This window comes from Danio rerio, chromosome 2 (assembly GCF_049306965.1).
Source record: "Danio rerio strain Tuebingen ecotype United States chromosome 2, GRCz12tu, whole genome shotgun sequence".
Lineage (NCBI taxonomy): Eukaryota > Metazoa > Chordata > Actinopteri > Cypriniformes > Danionidae > Danio > Danio rerio.
Genome location: NC_133177.1, coordinates 27,053,297 through 27,075,967, shown reverse-complemented (window position 1 = coordinate 27,075,967; position 22,671 = coordinate 27,053,297). Strand labels below are relative to the sequence as shown.

The window sequence follows — 22,671 nt, the reverse complement described above, 5'->3', positions numbered from 1 at the left end:
GTCTTCACAAATGTTACCGACGCTGCAAGCACAAATGCATTCAGTGTGGAAACTGTTCAAAAAGCTGTGAACCCTTTTGATGATTTCACTGGGATTGAGGGTGTAGAGACAAAATCGAGCAGCTTGTTTCCAGATGACATATTCTCATCCATTCCTGCCTCGTCTCCAGAAGCAGCACAGGATCAAACAAACACTGCACTGCCACAAAAGCCTGAAAATGACTGGATGTCTGACTTTTTGGGGTAATGAGAAATACTGAAAACTTTCGGTTAAATTACAGGAATATTGATTCGCCTTTGTTCTACAATTCTGTGCAATTTACACATTTTATCACTGTCATTTGATTCATTAATCAATGTATATTCCAAGTTAAAGTATATATCTATAAATATCCATCTATACATTTTTTTAGATATGATTATCTAAGCTTTATTTTTCATTACTTCACAATTTTATATAAAATTCTGATTATACAAAAGATGTTCAGTTAAATCAGACTATATTTGACCCTGGAAAATAAAACCAATCTTATGTTATACGATGGCCTGACTTAAGGTACATTTTTGGAAATAGACAAAAATACATTGTATGGGTCAAAATGATATGATTTTTATTTCATGTCAAACATCATTAGAATAAAAAGTTAAGATCCTGTTTCATAAAGACATTTTGAAAAATTGCTACTGTAAATATATCACAGCTAAATTTTTAATTTGTACGGTGCATTGCTAAGCACTTCATTTAGACAACTCTAAAGGTGATTTTGTCAATATTTTCATTATTCTGAAACCTCAAATTTCAGATTTCAAATTGTTGTATCTCGAGCAAACTTTGTCCTGTCACAAAGTACGAACAAAGTGTAGGTTTATTTTTTTTAACCTGTTTTAGGTTTATGTTTATTGCTTTCATATGATGTATAAATCTTACTTTCCAAAAATTGACACTAATGACTGGTTTGGCGTTTCAGTGTCACATCAAACTAATCAAGCTTTTTATGACTAATGTGACTAGTTTTGAAAAAAAAAAATACAGATTTATCTAGATTCACCTTATAATCTACACTCAAAAATATATATTTGCTTATTGATAATGCTTATTTAAAAAAACTGAATCAACACAATTCTTGAGATTTCATTGGGACAACTTAATTTTTTTATGTTCAATCCACATAAATTTGTTAACAGTATTAACTTAATAGATTTGTGTTGGGACAACATAAATGAATTGTGTGGAACCCTGCATTTTTTTACAGCGTATGTCATTTAAATAATCATGTTAATGAAGATGCAAGAAGAAATACAAAGACAACCATGTTTATAAAAGACTAATTGTGGGTCATAATAAAGAAAACAATAATTTACATCATGTTTATTGCATATTATTTTACATATTAACAAAACACAGAATCTACTAATGTTACATGTGTTGATGAATGCAAACAAACAGCAGCACACTTCACTTTAAAGTCTTTTATGGAATGAAATACTGACAATTTTTTCGAGAAGACATTATAACTTGGTTACTTTGGTGTCTTCGCAGTCTCTTGTTGCAGGACTAGTTAGTTTCGGTTTCCTGTGGCAAAATAGAGGAGATAATGTGTTATTTTAACTTGGTAAAAAATATCAAAATGTTTGCTTTTTGAAATGGTTAACAAAAGGCATCAAGAATGATATTAGTGCACAAGATAAAGCTGAATGAAAACAGTGGTCTGGAACATTTTTTTCAACAAAGAGCCATTTTTTTATCAAATGTATTTTTTTTAAAGAGCCATCGAGGGTTTGTGTATATAACAAAACCTTTATTTATTTATTAACAAAACCTTTATTTATGATCATGCACAACTCAAAAATAAACAAAAATGATGCATCACAATGTATGAAGCAAGGACAATTTATATTTTTTTCTTTTTGCCATCACCACTCATGAATGTTGCTTGAATTTACATGCGTGAGGTTACCATAGAAAGGAACTGTAAGTTGCTTGCCCTTTACTGGTGTCGCAATTCAAGTTTAACTACATCGTCACATATGTGCATTGGTTGAAAAGTCCTTTTATTGTAAACTGAGTTCTTATTCATTTTACTGTAGAAAATACAATATAAAAGGGAATTTTAATGGTATTTTCAATAGGAAACTAATTTCTAGTCACGGTTATCATTTTTTAAATATTGTTGAAGAGAGACAAATGGAGAGCCACATATTTTTGATCAAAGTGGTATAGGTTCCCTACCTCTGCTCTCAATAATACACATGCGCATGTTGTCACTATTCACACAAAACAAGTTTTGCAGTTTAGACAGACATAATGATGAAATTTTTTTTATTTTGTTTCCTGTCCCTATAATGCTGTTGTCGTGTAAATGAACAGCCAAAGTGCATAAAAAGTTTTATTATTTTAAGTCCCTATATTAAATGTGTTTCTTTACATGATGTTCCTGTTTTACTGTTATATTTGGGTTTAATCTTTTATTTTTAGAACTTCATTTTATTGTTATGGTCTTTAATGTGAGTAGGCCTTTAAAGGTGCAGTAGGTGATTGTCTTTAGAAACATATTTTTTGCTGTGCTGGTTGAAAGTCTCTTCACATTCCAATAGTAATGATTAAAGTAAATGATCTAAATGTATTTATATGTATTTCTAAATTCTGGATAAGGCATAAAACTAAAAAATGTTCATGCAATTGAATATTGTCGGGCCAACAAATAGCTCAATTACGACAGATATCTCAACAATTACGACAGATATCTTGTCTGTCAACAAATTTAAATTTGAATTCCTGCGCAGTCTCGTGAAGCATATGGATCTACTGTTGACAGAGAGATGTCATCAGGCAAACTCGGAATCAACCTGAACTTCTGTCTGCAAGACTATTGTGGTCTTGTATGCATGAAAAGAAAGATTGTTTCTAAAAGGGCTTCTGCAAAAAAAAAAAAAAACAGAATCAAAACTTCTCTAAACCCTAAATCAATATCGGAATTACTTTTGCACGCTGGAGGGCAAAGATATTATTCAGTTCAAAACAACGATCTGACACCACGGTTAAAGTATTTTTTTAGACAGGTATGATCTTTCATTCATTCATTCATTCATTCATTCATTTTCTTTTCGGCTCAGTCCCTTTATTAATCTGGGGTCGCCACAGCAGAATGAACTGCCAACTTATCCAGCATGTTTTTATGCAGCGGGTGCCTTTCCAGCTGCAACTCATCTCTGGGAAACATACACACACACTCATACACTACGGACAATTTAGCCTACCCAATTTAACTGTACCGCATGTCTTTGGACGGTGGGGGAAAACAGAGCACCCGCAAACGCAGGGAGAACATGCAATCTCCACACAGAAACGCCAAACTGATCCAACCAAAACTCGAACCAGTGACCTTCTTGCTGTGAGGCAACAGCACTACCTACTGCGCCACTGCGTCATCCCAACAGGTATGTTTTAAAACTATTTTAGCCATGCAAAGCCGATGTAGAATGTGTTTTTGTTTATAAATGGGTTTATATGCATGGAAGTGTTGTTCAGCCACTGAAAACCTCCGGCAAAAGATTGGTTATTTTTTCAGTTCATTGAGTACCTTTTACAGCATCAATAATTCATTCATTCATTAATTTTCTTGTAGGCTTAGTCCCTTTATTAATCCAGGGTCGCCACAGCAGAACGAACCGCCAACTTATCCAGCAAGTTTTTACGCAGCGGATGCCCTTCCAGCCGCAACCCATCTCTGGGAAACATCCACACACACATTCACACACACACTCATACACTATGGACAATTTAGCCTACCCAATTCACCTGTACCGCATGTCTTTGGACTGTGGGGGAAACTGGAGCAACCGGAGGAAACCCACGCAAATGCATGGAGAACATGCAAACTCCACACAGAAACGCCAACTGAGCCGAGGCTCAAACCAGCAACCAAGCGACCTTCTTGCTGTGAGGCGAACGTGCTACCCACTCTGCCACTGCGTCGCCAGCATCAATAATATAGTCAGTTAAATAGACCTGAGCATTCGTTTAGTTGTTCAGTGAAAAATGAGCGAATGTACGGGGATCAGCGAGCACAAATGAAAATGAAAAGTCACTTGTTGTCTTGGTAACGTAAACATAAGTGTGATGTAAAAAGATGACAGGATATTTCTGTTTTTAGCGCTTCTTTTTTCTGATTTAATCTGTATTTAGCTTAATAACAAAACGTTAGTAAATGTGCTCTTCCACCTAACCCGCTTTACTGAGGTGAAGTTTAATTTATATTCACACATTTGTTCCTTTTTGAAGAGTGACAACCTGTGACACAGTTTTGAGGAAATATAATTCCTGCACCTGCTGGCCTGTCAACAACTACACTTGATAAAGTGCGTGTCTCCATAGAGTTTTCTAACTGGTGAATGACATGATCTAGTGTTATATCTAATCAGTGCGCGTTCGTGTGTTCATGACTTAAGGAGGCATGGCTTTGGACGGCAGGGGAGGATCGTAAATTTTCTAAGTTATTATGCTAATGCTAGCATTCTGGCAGATCATCTGCTGCACCTTTAACATAAAACTTATTCGAAAACGACTTAAACCCTAAAAGAATGACAAAAATCACTTTAAAGGAACACTGGATTAGCCCATTAGAATCTCATGCAAAAAAAAAAAAAAGTTTACATGATTGTCCTGTAAAAATCTTGACTGACTTCTGTACTTACATTGTTTACTTAGGCAGACAGAAAATCAAGAGTTGCTATTTTCTAGGTTGATATGGCTAAGAACTATTCTCTCATTTTGGCGTAATAATCAAGAAACTTTGCTGCCATACCATGGCTGGAACAGGTGCAATGATATTACACAGCACTGTTACCTAGTTACCTATCTGGGGACTAATCAAGGCAGGTAATGGTCTAATCTGATTCATTGATTTATGCTAAGCCAAGCTAAAAGTGAATGGACCCTTTTTACATGACTGTTATGATGCGTTTAAAAGTCATCATAACCATAAATCCTTGAAAGTTTACAATATTAAAATAAAAAATAAAAAATAAAAAAACGTATGGGCATATTTATACATTTATGAATGTATTATATCATCTTTTCATCAAATTATAAAAAACTAATTACGGAATATGTGAGGTGTTTGTAATGCAGCGTCTATGGGAATGAAAGTAAATCTGATGGTATTTTCTCCTCTGGCTGCGGTCATCAGTCTCACAGTGTTTTTATTTTTTTTTCTGAAAGTCTTGATAACACCATAATGGAGTTTCACTTTTATTATTTTAGCAAATATTGTAAAAATATATATATATATTTGTTATACTCTCTGACTCACTGCGCTCTAAGTTTACTCAACTTTAGCCCCTTTCACACATACACACCTTCCTGTCAATTTTCTGGAAAGGTCTGTGTGTGTAAACAGGCCCTTTTAAAAAAAAAACTGGTAAATTCGTTCTGGCAATTTTCCAGAAAGAGAAGTTGTACGGTAATTTGCCGGAATGCTGTGCTGTGTGAATGCAGAAGGAAGATTGCGTTCATGCTTAGAACACGCTGACATGACATGTCTACTACAGTCAATCAGAACATTCAGACGAATTCACAGCCGCGCTGTTTATGAAAATAAAAGAATTGGAATATTTTCCAGACACATTTAGCTGCTAGATGGTAGTCAGATAACGTTTCAATGTTCCTTCTTAATGCCAACTTTAAAAAAGTTATAAAATTCAAGCTCTGCTTTAGTCTTATGAACGTGAAGTGAAGGAGTGCTCAGGTGAGCACCAGCACACACACACATATTATGCACACCTCAACATGTGAAAGTGTTTTCACCAAAGTTTTTCACAATACATATCCTTCCACAGAATTTGTAATAAAATGTGGAAACATTTAGCTGCGGCTTGCGCTTCTGCCTTTGGATGTTTCTGGGGCAAAGCAGCTGCATAAATCCTAAAGCTTTAAATAAATGTAAAACCATCAACAAAAGCCTGACTCCTTCTATGTTCACAAATACAAGCACAGCCGTTTAGAGCTCATTTCTGGTTAACGATTTGCCGGAATGTTTGAGATGGATGTGTGAACGGTCTTTTTCGGAAAAATCCAGAACGTCCTTGCCTGTGTGAACAGTGCTTCTTTAAATTTACAAGTAAAGTTGTTTCGGTAATTAACCAGATATTTATCAGTATGACTGTGTGAAAGGCGCTTATGATGACATCCGTTACTGAGAAACTTGTAAACGTGAAAAGGGTTAAAACTGTTAAAACTCAACTGTTTAACTCTAGAGGACCTGTAAAATGAGGTTTCCCAAAAAGTGGAGTGTTCCTGTAATCTGAAATGTAATGTATTGAATACTGAATGTAATGTATTGTACTGAAATGTATTCAGTAAAATCAGCAGATGTACCTCTTTCCCTCTGCCTCCTCAGTGGAAGCAGGCAGTTCAGTGCGTCTGGTCTCAGGCAGCAGGAAGGCCGTTACCCCACTTGCTAATGCCAGGCTGGAGATCACCACCATTGGGATAGAGAAGTGGAAAATTTCCAACATGTTCACCACAGGAGACAGCATACTCCCGGCTCGTGCAGCGGTGGAGCCCAAACCTGTGGCTGTCTGACTGGAAACCAGCAAGAGGATTAATACAGTACTGTTGTACTGTATAATTAATTTTAAAAAGTAGAAGAAACACACATCAATGCCTACCGAATAGATGTGGGGAACAGTTCTTGAAAATAAACGTTGCAAACACTCCCTGCTGCATTCATGAGGAACCTTCCACATGTGGCAAGAACAGCGATGGCGATGGAGCTGTCTTAAAAAGAGCATCACATGGTTAAATGATGATAGGTTGTGTTTCATTCACATTTTCCTGCACATGACGACTGCATTTCAAATTATGGGCCCACATGAAAAATGCAATAGTAATTTAATAAATACTATTTTAATAATTTAATAAAAACTATAATGTTTTGAACTATACTTTAATAAAGTGTATAATATTTTTATTGTTAAGTTAAATATATTAACTGTTGTAAACTGATAAAACTGTAATAAATACTGCAGTATACTTGAATTTTTACTGCCATAAACTGTGGTGTAGTATAATATACCAAACTGTTGTAGAAAACTTAGTACAGTATGGGGGGATTTGTTTATATAGTTGTTGTATTATCATACACTACCTGACAAAAATCTTGTCTCCTATCTAAGTTTTAGGAACAACAAATAATAACTTGACTTTTAGCTGATCATTTGGTATCAGAAGTGGCTTATATGAAAGGCAAAGACCTCTAGATTACGCTTACTTGACCAAAATAAAATTTTATTATGCCTTGATTTTTAATTATTTAATTAGGACAGTAAGTTCTGACTTTGCTTAAACAAAAGTCTTGTTACTTAACAATGTGATAGTAGTGTACAGTAATAATGTACAGTATAGAATATAAAGTCATGGTGCAGTGGAAAAATAACTAATATTGTGTATGACTCACATGAGCAAGGAGGACTACATCCATACATCTCTGCAATGACTCAAATAACTTATTAATAAAGTCATCTGGAATGGTAAAGAAAGCATTCTTGCAGGACTCCCAGATTTCATCAAAATTCTTTGGATTTATCTTCAATGCCTCCTCCATCTTTCCCCGACATGCTCAATATTGTTCATATCTGGTGACTAGGATGGCCAATCCTGGAGCACACCTTGACCTTCTTTGCTTTCAGGAACTGTGATGTGGAGGCTGAAGTATGAGAAGAAGCACTATCCTGCTGAAGAATTTGCTTTCTCCTGTGGTTTGTAATGTAAAGAGCAGCACAAATGTCTTGATACCTCAGTCTGTTGATGTTGCCATCCACTCTGCAGATATCTTGCATGCCCCTATATTGAATGTAACCCCAAACCATGATTTTTTCTCACCAAACTTGATTGATATCTGTGAGAATCTTGGGTCCATGTGAGTTCCAATAGGTCTTCTGCAGTACTTGTGATGACTGGGGTGCAGTTCAACAGATGACTCATCAGAAAAATTCATTTATCCTTCTGCCACATTTCCAACTAATCAATTAGAAGTCAAGTTATTATTTTTTGATCTCACAACTGGTTTCAACAACAGACTTTTGTCAGGTAGTGTATAGCTACTGTATACCACAACAGATCAGTTAATGTCCTTTTCTATAGAATGGTTCAAAATCACTTCATTATTTACTATAATCTACTATGGTATTTTTCATGTGGGGGTTGTTCTTCTGGTTTGGGAAATTTCCATTTCAAATCTGTTTTAATGGGATTAAACTACTTATCATTTATTATATAAAGAAATTATGAGAATTATGTGTAGCTTTGAGTTTTATTTTTATCAGTCATGAGAAATAATGTAACAAATAAGAAATAGTAAATATGTAACAAATCTTCAACAAATGTTTAACAGTGTATCAGTAGATATGCAACAAATCCTCAACATTTATTTAACTTTTGATAAGTTACGTGCTACCAAATTAGGTTGTGGTGTATTACAGTGTATTAGAAGATACATGCAGACAATGAACAAAAAATCTTGGTAAATGTACTGAAAACTTGTTGAAGATTTGTTACATATCTTCTAATACACTGTAATACACTACAACCTAATTTGGTAGCACGTAACTTATCAAAAGTTTAATAAATGTTGAGGATTTGTTGCATATCTACTGATACATTGTTGAACATTTGTTGAAGATTTATTACACATTTATTACATATTTACTGATACATTGTTGAACATTTAGAACCTTAATGCTGAAGATTTGTTGCCTATCTACTGATACTTTGTTGAACATCTGTTGAAGATTTGTTACATATTTACTGATACATTGTTGTCCATCTAGAACCTATATTGATAACACAACTTACCAAAAGTTTAATAAATGTTTACATGTTGTAGACATTGTAATGATTGCCTAGAAACATTTAAAAGACAATCCACATATACTACCCAGATGAGAGTAAACAGATAAGAACTTGAAAAGTAACTTATGATCAACAGACTATCTAAAGGGGGACCATCAAAATAAAGTGTTACCGAATAGTTTTTATAAACACTTCCCCAATTGTTTACAGTTTAACAGAGGTTTCTCCTATAACTGACGCAAAGCATCATGGGACATTGGAAAAAATATGGATAGGGTGTCAGAATAAGGAAATGCTTTTACTTTGAGGAACTGCTACAGTCAGGAGACAGAGACATCCTCCCAACACGAGAGAGACGATCAGAGACGGCTTCCTCCCAACCACCTCCAGAGACCACATGCATAGGAAGTGGACGGGGATCTCAGACAAGCCAAATATCAGCTGAGTAAGAAATATATCAAGTCCAAACTTCCCCACGTTCAGAGACAGGCTGTAGTAAGCTAAATTTAAAGCACACCTGAGGATTGACAACACATTCATGTTCAAAAATAACAAATTATTTGAAATGAATTGTTTTATAGTTCGCTTACCATGCAAAGGTAATGGCTAGAAAATATTTCCTCAGCACACGGGAACCAAAGAGAATTTTAATACCTCCTTTTTCAACAGGCTTTTCTTTTAGGACCTAGGACATCACAAAAAAAATGTTATTTAGGACACATGTAATAAATAAATGTGTATATTTATGTAGTGACTAAGCTGACCCAAATTTGACCCTATTTCACCAAAGTTAATACGATGTAAAAAATATTTATCAGGCAAAAATATTAAAACTTTACATGAATACTTCACATCAAACAGTGTCTAATGTGTTTTCTGGGAAAGCTAATGGCATTTAGGAGAAATTTCAGGAACAGAAACCCAAATGTATTGTAACTGCATAGTCTTCACTGCATAATAAACCTGTGTTATGGTTTAACCTATTAGTGTTAAACTTGTGCACATTAAAATCTTACAGAAAAAAAAAATACTCTTCAAATTTGGAAAACTTCCAATAAAAATAATTTCAAATAAGATTGAACTACAAATAATTTATCTTAAAGGGGAAAACTGAGTGAGAATTATGTTTAGCTTTGAAATATAATACGTTTAAATTTGATATTTTTATTTGACACTAGTATCACATGCATGGAATTCCCACTAAATTATTCTGGCCAGTAAAAAGTGGCTAGTAACTTTGCAAACCATTAGCTACAGTGGCTGATGAACAAACAAATAAATGTCTGTTAAACCAAATAAGTGTGTGTGTGTTTTTTTTTTTTTTTTTTTTCAGTATTGTCATTTAATCCATTTCTGTTTACCACAGAGCTTCTTTCACTCAGTAATTTCAAAACCCAGCAGGGTATTAACTTTCATAAACCTAACAATCTATAGACCCACAACATAAAGGTTGGTTTAAAAAAAAACATGTCTTAACCTCCTCCACTAATGATTCAGGAACTGCACGTTTGTTGACCGCCGCTGCCTTCTGAATAAGTTTTTTCGCATCTTTAGTTCGTCCACGGTCAAGAAGCCATCTGGCAGACTCTGGTAGAAACCTGTATTGGTGTGCATATCAAATCATGTAACTCATAAAAGACAGAAAAGTAGGAACATCAATCCTAGAATTTTAAGAGCTGATTAACAAATTTAATATACCCCCAATACTCTATTTATATATTTTAAAATAAGGGCAAGCACATAAGACACCATGGGGTATGGATCTTCATACCCATCTGATTGTGAAATGAATATATAATGCTGTCTCCTATCTCTACTGTTGTCTTTCTAATATTAATATACTTTCTCAAAAGAAAGACTATGGTTATCTGATCTGTCTCTATCCTAAGCAACTATCGATTGGGAAGCTGTGTGGGATAATACATTACACACTTCCACAAACCCTTGTTTTTTCACTTTAAAACTATTCACAGGACATATTTAACTACACGTTTACAGCATATCAAAGGTTTATCTCCACATCCTTATTGTAAGTTTTATGAACCACAGCGTCCATACCTTTTTACATATGATGTGGGAATATACGAAGATGCAAAAACTTTGGGATTTTGTGCTGGACTTTTTATTTAAAGTTACAAAAATTTGTTTCCCAAAAGATCTTATATTGTTACTATTGAATGATAACTCTCAATTTCCCTTAAATGCAGAGAATCTGTAAATTTTGGTTAGCTGCTTCAACTGCTACAAAGAAATTGTTGTTACAGAGGTGGAAACCCCCTTATGATCTCTCAGTTAAGCACTGGTTGCATTCAATATGTATCTGGAACAGTCATCAGCACGGATCAACCATGCTAAACTGGACATTCTGACAGTGTAGAAAATTTATATATGTGACGTCAAAAAAATCTTGGACACTTAGCCCTCATCTGATGCTATAAATGTCAAGTAATTTATCTAATAGGTTGGTCTAAACGACAGTTATTCTGACATTCTGTGATATTCTGTGCATATAACAGGGTGTGGGGAATTGTGGATATACAGTTGAAGTCAGAATTTTTAGCCCCCCTTTGATTTTTTTTTTCTTTTTTAAATATTTCCTAAATGATGATAAACAGATCAATGAAATTTTCACAGTATGTCTGATAATATTTTTTCTTCTGGTGAAAGTCTAATTTGTTTTATTTCGGCTAGAATAAAAGCAGTTTTGATTTTTTTTACAAACATTTTAGGGACAAAATTATTAGCCCCTTTAAGCAATTTTTTTTCGATAGTCTACAGAACAAACCATCTTGATACAATAACTTGCCTAATAACTCCAACCCGCCTAGTTAACCTAATTAACCTTGTTAAGCCTTTAAATGTCACTTGAAGCTGTATAGAAGTGTCTTGAAAAAAATCTAGTAAAATATTATTTACTGTCATCATGGCAAAGACAAAAATAAATCAGTTATTAGTTTTCTATCTGATTGTGAAAATTGTACATTTTCATTTTTGGAAATAAAAACTAAATTCACTAATGAGTTCAATCGTAAAATGACAACGTTAAATGAACACATGTATAACAACAAAACATTGTCAAACATACCATATGTAGATGACCACAATTCCAATCGGACCAGCCATTATGAACTGGTCCAACCTCCAGTCCCTGACAAAATACACAACAGCAAGAAACATGACCTGTCCTAAAGCGGCCAGGACCTGACTGAGACATGCTGCATATGATCTCTGGGCGACTCCAATCCACTCGGAGGCTGCAGAGAAAATGAATGACAAAACCATAACAATAATAAAAAAAACAAAGCCATTCTGTGTGTTTTAATTTCTTATTACACTGCTGTCTTGTGCTTGATTTTGATTGGTTTGTCAGGACATTAAGTATGTTATTCTCAGGTTTATTTGAACCCTCAGATTACAGATTTCAAAAACCCTTAACAAATCATGCATCAATGGAAAGCTTATTTATTTAGCTTTATTAGATTATATTAAAAATTGACACTGATAACTGTTTCTGTGGAATTATATTTCATATTTTACAGTAATTAAGCCAATGTGAATAATAAATTTTAAAAAAGCTTTTTTTGCGTCATACCAAGGATAATACTGTTGATCCGAAATCCTCCAAGACCAACACCATTAATGAACTGGGACACGAGGTACACGTAAAAGTTCGGAGAGAGACCAGTCACCACTGTGAATATGAGCATCAGCACCATAGGAATCTGTGTGGCTCGTTTACGGCCAAACCTTTAGTTCATAGAAGAGAAGGGGGGAAATCATTTCACTGAAAGAGACTCTTGATTTTCTTTATATATATATATATATATATATATATATATATATATATATATATATATATATATATATATATATATATATATATATATATATATATATATATATATATGCATCAAATACATTGTTTGGTATATATATTACAATCTTGACTATTATTTAAAATAAATAAAATTAAATAAATAGTACATGTGTTTGTTACTTTTAAAGGAAAGTAATATAAAAGTATGTGTTATGATATTTTGCTCTTTTTAAGATTAAAATAGGCTTAATACACTGCAAACAGAAAACCAAAAATATTCTTCCTATTTACTCACCCTCAAGCAGTTATGAGATTCTTTGTTCTGTTTAACACAGAGAAGATAATTTAAAGAAAGCTGAAAACCTAAAATCCCTTTCATCCAGTAGAAAAAAACAAATACCGTGGATGTCAGTAGCTACAGGTTTTTAGTGTGTCTAGAAAGAAACTAAAACGGCTTAGGAGGATAAGTAAATTATAATTTAATTTTCAGCTTTGAGTAAACTAACCCTTAATTTATTAAATACTTAGTTATAATATGCTATAAAATAAAGTTATTAAAGTCTGTGATTGGATATTTATCATCATGATTAATAATGATGTGTAGCTTTTTATTCCCAACTAAATATTTCAGAGACGATGTATCCTATGTTCATATTCCAGGATGACAATGCAAAAATGTATCAGGGTCAAACTGTGAGAGAAAGCTTCAATTTCAAGTGACCAGGATCATCAGGGTCAGATAGTGGACTTTCTCTAATTATTAATACTTGATTTACACCAAAATGAACGCAACTTGATGGAATATATTATAGTTACATATGAAAAATATGATCAAAAATATCAATTACAGTATATAAATAATTCACTGCATAAAACCTATATTAAAATAAAAATTTGTGAAACTGTAAATGTGTCTTGATCTCATTTTACAACACAGAAGTCAATGGCAGAGAGGAGAATATATGACTTTAAACTGAAAAAATCTGGGTAACACTTATACAGTGTACTCGGTTACATGAACTTACTATAGTTAAATAACTGTACATTTAACATAGTTACAAGCAACTAACCTTAAACCAAACCTGATATTTTTTATAGTCCCATGTTCCAAATGTAAATACTTGTCACAGTAATTAACTGGGTAATAGCGTAATATAAAGCCTGAACATACCCAAAAACCTAAAGGGACAGAACAGAAAAATATTAATTCTGATAACTAACAATTTACTCACACTCAAATTATGTGCATTTCTTTTTTCTGCTGAAGATATTTTGAGTAATATGAGTAATCCAAGCAGTTTCAGGCCCCCACTGACTTCTATTGATTTTATTATTCAATATCTCTTGGTTATAAAAGTCAGCTCGCACAAGAAAATCGAACCATTTTGCCTAGTGCTTATTGGCTAATTCAAACAAAAACATAAGATTTTTAAAAGGAGACTTGCCCACAAACCCCATCGCTAAACAGCCATTGGGTGATGTGCAAATCTTGTTAAGATGTACTAAAGAGATTGTATAAATTCATACAAATTGGCTATTAAATCTGTACAAACTTCAGTGAGATTGCATTGATTATACATTACGACAACTTGAGGGTGGGTAAATGATGACAGAGTCAGTTTTTTTAAAAAGTTATCATCTGTACATATCTAAAACACTTACGATTCCGAAAAGGGCCCAAAAAGTATAGCTCCAACCAGCACTCCAGCGAAGAAAACGGTTTGAGCGCCCCGAAATATATTAACATTTTCACAAACAAGGTCAAACTGCAAAACACCGCAAAACATCAGGATTATTGTTGTTTTCCCAAATGTAAACATCAATATTATTGTCTAAATCAGTTCATGGTGAGGTAATTTGTACATTGTGGTAGTTTAAAGGTACACATTTTTTTTTGGGGGGGGGGGGGGGGGGGGGGAGAATATGCTCCTTTTACAAGTCCTCTAATCTTAAACAGTTTAGTTTTCCCATTTTTGAATCTATTCAGCCAGTCTCTGGGTCTGGCAGAAGCCATTTTAGCTTAGCTTAGCACAAATCATTGAACTGGATTAGACCATTAGCATCTCGCTCAAAAAATATTTTTTATACTTAACGCTCTTCTGTAGCTTCATCGTGTACTAAAATAAAAACTTTTTCATGCTAAGCTAAAAGTACCCCCACCAAACCCGGTGATTGGCTGAATGGATTCAAAAATGGCAAACTCAACTGTTTAGTTCTAAAATTAGCCTATTTCCAAATAATAATAATAATAATAATAATAAGAAGAAGAAGAAGAAGAAGAAGAAGAAGAAGAAGAAGAAGAATTGGACTGTTCCTTCAAATTCATTGTGGTACATATGTAGGTGACTACATTCCGGCCTGAAATGATTCGTACCCCATAGGTATGAAATTAATAATTACGGGCTTGACTGTATGTTTTTCATGATGGCTATTTCGCAGCATTGTTAGGACTGTACTTACATCAGTGACAATGGTTGCCTCATAAATAGTATCATTATGCACCCATCCATCAGTACAAGTGGTGGTTTGATTCAGCCCATATTCCTGTATAGCAGACAGATTCCAATCCACCGGCTTGTACATCTGACAGGGATTAAAAGAGCCATCCGAGAGCCTGGGCAGAGTCAGGTTGAGCTGCTCTTCTTTCGTCAGATTGGGATCAGCCTTAAGGATCCAGTCAGTGTTGCAGTGATGGTTGGTGTCTGCATGGTTGAACACAAGGCTGGATAACTGAAAAGGCAATATAAGGTTTGGAAAGCACAAGGCAAACAACAGAAGCTTCTGAAAGAGTCCAAAATCTCCAATAGCTTCTAAAATCTCCCCAAAATTGGCCATGATGGTCCAGCTAAGCAACAACCGAAGCAAACTTGAGTAGTTATACTAGAAAACAAGGTAAATGTTTAATGATTAACTGCACAATCATGTGAATATGTACCAGAATGTCATATATACGGAGAACAATGGTCATATTGTCAATGGGTCTGCATTCAAAGACGATTAGATAAAGATAACACAGATAAAGGTCAGACAGACGTATAAACAGACCCACACATAAATACACACACCAGGTCATTTTAATAGGTTGTAGGTTCAACTCCTCACTAACCCAAGTATCTGATCAGTCAATTACATTTGCGCACATAGATGTAGACAAGATGAACTGCTGAAGATCAAATCGAGTGTCAGAATGTGGAAGAAAGATGATTTAAGTCTCAATGAACCTGACATCGATGGTGTTGAACAGGCTGGTATGAGTATTGCAGAAACTGCTTCTCACAACACATCCAACATTGAAGCAGATGAGCTACAGCAGCAGCAGAAGAGCACACCGCTAGAAGATTGAAAAGAGGCTTTCCAGTCTTGATCTCTGCATTTGGATGGTAGCCTCAGAATTTGGGTAAAGGAGCATGAAAGCATGGATACTTTTTTTCCTACATCAGTTATTCAGGCTGCTGGTAATGATTTGTGTGTGTGTGTGTGTGTGTTCGGGGGGGGGGGGGGGGGGGGGTATTGTTGCTAAACGTTGATTGTTTTATGAGCATTCAGAGTCCCAGATTTCAGCAGGACAGTCATTGAGTTCAGATCATCTCAAACTGAGAAAAGCTTCTTGAACATAACAGCCTACACACAATAACAATCTCAATCTGAGCAATTTTTGGAACAGGAGATGTACATGAATCATGGATGTGCATTAGAAAAATCTGCAGCAACTGTGTGATATTATTACTGACACCATTATGTCAGTGTGGATCAAAATGTCTGAGGAATAATTCCTGCATTTGTTGAAACTATGCCACAACGATTTAAAGAAATAGTTTAGCCAAAAATTACAATTCTGTCATCGTTTGCTAATCCTTGTTCCAAACCTGTGGCTAAAAACAAGCTTCTGTAAAAAAAAATAATTTTTGTGCAAAACCGAAATATCGCATAAAAGATTTGCAAATAATGCAGTTTGCATCAAATTAGGCAAAGAGAACACAATCTTCACTTCCTGATAAACTGTCAGCGAATATCAAAAAGAAAAAATGGAATTTGCTGTGGTGAAATTTCCAAAATTCGCATAAAAATAGGTGGATAGAAACAGTCAATGACTGATACTTTCCATCATTCTCCAGTATGACTTGCTTTCTGTTCAACAGAAGAAACTCAAACAGGTTTGAAATAAGTTTAGGATGAGTAATTGATAAAAGAAGAAAGGAACTGATGAAGCAAATGCTTTTTTTTTTCAAATGCCCAGCATTTTTGGGGTATGCTAAAGGTGCAGTATGCAAGTTTGACAAGCTTGATGTAATAACATCATCTGATTAATATTTAATTATCCATGTGAGCTAAATTACATAAAATTAGTAGTAAACGGTTTGTTTAATATGAAACGAAATAACTTTATACCTTATTGTGGGCTGCTTGGCCCATTGGTTTGTCAAGAGGAATTTATTTAGTTTTACAGTTACTTAGTTAATTGATAATTTTTTAATCTGTGTAAAGAATAACTGGATGTTTACAAAAGCATTTTGGTATTGGTAAAGGCGTCTGCAACTTTAATGAAGCATCAAATCACCGTCATATTAACTGTCAAAACATGTTTATGACTGCATAAATGTATTATTGCTTTTATAAAAAAAAGTCACATATTGTGCATGTCTATTATCATAAACAAATTGTACTAAAGCGATCTAAAAAGTTCATATCAATACGTTTTCTCTTTGCACTACCAGGTGGCAGTCTTTGTACATTCATTTCGGGGGTGCAGATTGCATAACTTTTATTAATATATATATAACTTTATTTTATTAACAACTATAACTTCTATATAACTTCGAGCTACCAGAACTGTTGCTATGACAACAACTCTCGGATCAGTTTTGAAGAATGAAACAATCCTGGATCGTGTCAAATCGTCAATAACCAAATCAAGCTAACTGAGTAATTCACGTACGAAGAACGGACTCCAGATTAATGACCAACCGGAGCGAGTCCAACGGCCGAGCATAAAGGCTGATTTTAAGGGCACCTTTGGTGAAAAATCTACTTTTCAAGCTGTTTGGACAGACATATGTGTAGATATAGTGTACAGGCACACCCAGTCATTTTTTCAATTTAACAACATAAAAACAGTGGACCAATTGGAGTGGTTTTTCGACCGACCGCAACTTGACGTAGGAGTGCGGTCCCCCGCCCACCGAACTGATTGACAGCTGCAAATGAACACATATCAGTGATTCAGCATCTACATTTAATAATGTTAAAGAGGTTTAATATGTATTAATTAGATTATAAAGCTTTACATTTCGTGAGTGAGTGCATATTCTGTGCTTCTGAGTAGCTGTATTTAAATTTATGTCGTGTTTAGTCTGGTGCAAACACCCAAACTACTTATCACGGCAAATTTAGTCACGAAGCGTATTGTTTGGACACATAACAATGTAATCTGCTCACCTAATGTTTAGAGTCATAATATTTAGATTACTTGCTAATTAAAAACCTCATGTGGAATGCTGAATCTGCGTCTCATTTCGGAATCTGCTACTGTCCACCAGAGGTTGCATTTCAGTCCCGGATGCATGCTTTGAGAGCCTTTCTGAATAAATGAACCAAGGCAACTCAAGGTGCTGAAATATGATTGACAAAAGTGGCATTGAGCGGGTTAAAAGAACCAAAACATAGACAAACGTTGCAGCACACAACAGACATTTTCAAAATATGATATCTGACTTCAGTTTTGTTTTTCAGATAAACAGGAATGTTCACTTGGCATGTTTTTGAAGAATCTGCAAGCATAATATGTTCTTTTCATGCTTTGGAAGAGTCAAAAACATACATACAGCAGCTTAAAATTTACAGAACTTATGACAGAAATTCCATTTTTGAGTGAACTATCCCTTTAACACAACTCTGAAGGTAAAAAAAAGGGACCAAACCGGTACTATAGTAAATCGCATGTGGTAAATAACTTCACCAAAGAAATGTTTTCACTATAAAAACATTTTTGGTGTTTTTATATTCCATTCCATTAATGATAATGTTGATACCACTGATGACAATAAAGAACAATTATTTCAAGAGTGTATAACATATGAGCAGCATGGTGGGTAGCACAATCGCCTCACAACAAGATGGTCGCTGGTTCAAACCCCAGCTGGGTCAATTGGCATTTCTGTGTGGAGTATGCATATTCTTCCCGTGTTTGTGTGGTAGAGGTGAATTGGGTAAGCCAAATTATCCGTATATAAGTGTTTAAATGAGTGTGTATGGATGGTTCCAAGTGATGTGTTACAGCTGGAAGTGCATCCGCTGAGTTAAAAAATTAGGCTTGATAAGTTGGCGGTTCATTCTGCGGTGGCAACCCCAAATGAATAAAGTGACTAAACCGAAAAAAAACGAATGAATGGTAAAGACAACAAGACATCAATGTGAAGGCTACAAGTTATAGTCAACATTTTATCCTATACAGTAAAAATAACTACATTCACATTTTGAGGAAAACAGAGTAGCCTAGACATTCCAGCATCTGCAAGCAACTGTGCAACTCATTCATTTTCTTTTGGTTTAGTGCCTTTATTAATCTGGGGTCACCACAGCGGAATGAACCACCACCTTTTCCAACTTATGTTTTGTGCTGTGGATGCCCTGTCAGCCACATCCCAATACTGGGAAACATTCACATACTATGGCCAATTTAGTTCATCCAATTCACCTAGTGCAGGTCTTTGGACACTGGGGAACATCGGAGCACCCAGAAGAAAAATCAACCCCAACACACAAGAAGAACATGCAAACTCCACACAGAAATGCCAACTGGCCCAGCCGGGACTGGAACCAGTTACTTTCTTGCTGTGAGGTGACAATTCAAACCACTGAGCCACCGTGCCACCAACTGTGCATCTATGTCAGCTTATTCTACCAAACCTACAGCCTGCTAATGTTCTACTAATAATCATTGTCTCACTTTAAATGGTTGCATTTTATAAAGAGTAACTGGATTCTAACTAGATGTCAATGTTTTTAAAGTGGAAATTTCTGTCATATTTTTCTGTCTGTGTCTGTGTGTGTGTGTGTGTGTGTGTGTGTTGCATCCCTTTTAAATTTAGAATGATTTTCAAAAATATCTTTACTGTTACTTAATGGTTACAGTTTTCATCTCATATTATACTTTGTAGTTATAATTACATACGAAAAATTCCACAAACAACACTATTTTATTTATGCACAAACGTCAAGATCATTCTTTAAAGATCATGAAACTTGAACCGCTCTTGATCTAGAGTATAAAAACTAATAAAAAAAGTGCTGACAAAAAGTGTAATGTGTAACTCAACAATATAATAACAGAGCAATAAACTGGAGAGGTGCCACAAAGGGCTGTTAGGGATGATCAAGCACTTTAACATCATTATATAATTCAATGACACGCTTGCAGGGGAAATTTCATCGTTTCATTCTTTATTGATTATTATTAAAAATAATTGGGTACACATGCACTGAAAATCCCAAGAAGTGAAATACTATACAGTGTTCTACCATTGTCCTTCACAAATCCCATACTGAGTGCGACAGTAATACCTTCGTTGCTGTTCAATCCTTGCAGTTCATTAAAATAAAAAGACACGCATAAAAAAAACAAAAAAACTTTGAATTGAAAACCCAAAGATATTCCACAAGAATGGAGACAATCGCTCTATGAAAGATCTGCATACATGTGCTTGTGTGAAAATACAGCAGTCCTTCAGTCTGCAGACAGAACAGAAGGGTGGAATGATCTTATACAACTCACTTCAACACTATGGACGCTTGTTCCACCTGGGAATAAAAAAAAGTATCTCTCAATTAGATTGAGTTCTCAATTCTCCTTAATTCTGAGCTCAAGAAGTCAGAAGTGCAAGATATAAATGCAGAATTCTGAGGAAAAGGAACTTAAACCTTTCTGTTCTTTATTTTCCTTAAAATACTGCATTTACATCTCGCAGTTTACGTTTTGGAATTTGAACTTCCTCAGAACTGGAATGTTACATCTTGAAATTGCAAGTTTACAGGCTAGCAATTGTCTCAACTTATTAATACTCTGAATTTAAGAACAGTTTAACAAAAAAACTTGCAATTCTGACATAAAAGTCAAAATTGCAAAGCAAACTCATAAGTCTGAGGGGGTAAAAAAAGACAAAATTGCGAGAAATGGACAAAGAATTCTGAGGAAAAACTTCAAATTACAAAAAAATAATCCTAATAGCGAGATTTCTATGGGAAAAATTTTTGAATTTTTAACTTGCATCTGCAATTTAGTTTCTATTTTATTTCCCATAGGTTGGGACTTTATTGTAGTTCTGGTTTTATCCTTAGAATTCCCCTCTAATCTCAGGGGGAAAAAGTGCAGGATCATAAAAATAAGTTAACTAAATAATGACGATGAAAATATAATAATAAACTAAACTGCTTTCGGAAAAGTCTCAAATTTGCACATCAATAGTGTTTCCCAGAAACCCAGAATTTTATTTTCAGAACTGACTCAATGTTTTTTTTTATTCCAATACTGAATCAAGCTTCCATGCAACACAGAAACATCACCAGAGATAAACATGTAACAAGTTGTGATGCATCAATCTGAAGGTCTCACACAAATAAGGAATGAAGAATATTCTTTATGAAGATTTTCTGTTGAAGTACTTCCAATGATTTCCAGTAGAGGGTCAACCACTTACACAGAAGTGAAAAAAATACTTTCATATCACCAAGGTGAGAAGGAGAATGACAAGTGTTTTACAAGACATATTTGAAGACGTTTTTTGAGAATCTGGGGTCTTTTTGATGGTTAAAGAAATCTAATTCTTGTGTTTAGGCTTTGCCTTTATAGTCCACTTAAGGTATCTTAAGGGGGAAAAATCATAGTAACAATAGCAAGGTGGCATGCCACTGATATGAGCCCATTTAAGCATAAAAAAACACATAAAACAACCAACCACTTCAACAATGTCAAGAAAACGAAGACAGCAAGGCAGAAACTGAAATGTTTGAAAATAATAGCCCTCCACTGTTGACCAAGAAATAAGTACATAAAAAACTACTTTCAAGTCATGCTAATGTAATATTTTATGGGATACATTTTTAGTAATGACACCCTTTGCGGCAAGTGTTGCGTTTGACTTTTTTTTTTTTTTTTTGACTGAACAGAGAAACCAACAAACAAAAAGACGTAAGACAAAACCACCACGTCCACTCCATAGAAAGGCCAACTGTGAACCGTATGTATACTGTTTATATTCTATATAAACGACACCAACTCGATTATTTACAGAACTTTTTTTACTCATGTTTACTCGTTGAAGTATTTGTTGATGCCCGACCCACATTCATTGTTGAATTTACACAAAGTATATCTAAAATAAAGTAATCCAACAGTCATTTGCACATACACACAAGTGACAGCGCGTGAATCACTGTGTCTACAATTTATCGGTTTTAAAAACAATTTCAAATTAACAGTTGGTTGGAAGCCGAGGAGATAAAAATAACTGTAAAAAATGTTTAAAATTAAGTGAGATGGAGTGTATGCTTTGTATGATAAAGACGACAATATAGTAAAAGTCCAGCAAAACGGTTAAAAAAAAAAAATCAGTTCCTGCCAAGACAACTGGCAATATAATCACGCTATTTAATTTTGATGGAATAAAATACCAGTTGCATGTGAACACATTTTCTTCTGATATATACATGGAATCTGACATAAGTCTACAGCTGAGACAAATGATATTAAGCAAGACGAATGTGTGATGGACTTCATATATTACAAAAACAGAACTTCAATTTCAAAGGATCCTATTACCAAGATCATTGGACACCGAATAGGTCCTTAAATCACTTTTCCTGTATTTCTTGCTGGTCAGTGAGTCATTTCACTGGTCTTCACCTCATTATCAGCACTTGCAAGGTCAGCAAACTGTATTGTATCATATAAATCTACACATTTCAGCAGTTTAGCTCTTCGAATGCATGTAATTACAGGTGTAGAGTGT

At 34.6% G+C, this 22,671-nt stretch overlaps 1 protein-coding gene across 3 annotated transcripts; it reads right to left on the bottom strand.

The window, feature by feature from the left end:
• Positions 1 to 1,341: 1,341 nt before the first annotated feature.
• On the bottom strand, positions 1,342 to 15,543 carry slc22a13a (solute carrier family 22 member 13a). Of its 3 annotated transcripts, none has more exons than XR_011006568.2 (10): positions 15,128 to 15,543; positions 14,330 to 14,433; positions 12,443 to 12,597; positions 11,936 to 12,104; positions 10,328 to 10,448; positions 9,441 to 9,535; positions 9,153 to 9,367; positions 6,669 to 6,777; positions 6,376 to 6,578; positions 1,342 to 1,572 (listed from the first exon to the last, which is right to left on the bottom strand). XR_011006568.2 is itself a non-coding variant. In XM_021467236.3 (10 exons), the coding sequence occupies exons 1-10, from the start codon at positions 15,500 to 15,502 to the stop codon at positions 1,509 to 1,511; spliced, it is 1,614 nt and encodes a 537-aa protein (XP_021322911.1). In that variant the 5' UTR covers positions 15,503 to 15,518; the 3' UTR covers positions 1,342 to 1,508. The 3 variants fall into 3 exon arrangements, 1 of the variants encoding a protein (XP_021322911.1); XR_012391857.1 differs by having other exon boundaries at positions 6,376 to 6,582; positions 9,153 to 9,350; positions 15,128 to 15,518; XM_021467236.3 differs by having other exon boundaries at positions 6,376 to 6,582; positions 15,128 to 15,518.
• Between the last annotated feature and the right edge of the window lie 7,128 nt (positions 15,544 to 22,671).

Bases quoted from the DNA above. Each gene is read 5' to 3' on its own strand.
- slc22a13a (XM_021467236.3), bottom strand. From the start codon at position 15,502: ATGGCCAATTTTGGGGAGATTTTAGAAGCTATTGGAGATTTTGGACTC. The intron at 9,368-9,440 runs GTAAGCGAACTA...GTCAATCCTCAG, and splicing joins CTAGCCATTACCTTTGCATG to GTGTGCTTTAAATTTAGCTT. The intron at 6,778-9,152 runs GTAAAAGCATTT...GCTCTTTTTAAG, and splicing joins GACTGTAGCAGTTCCTCAAA to ACAGCTCCATCGCCATCGCT.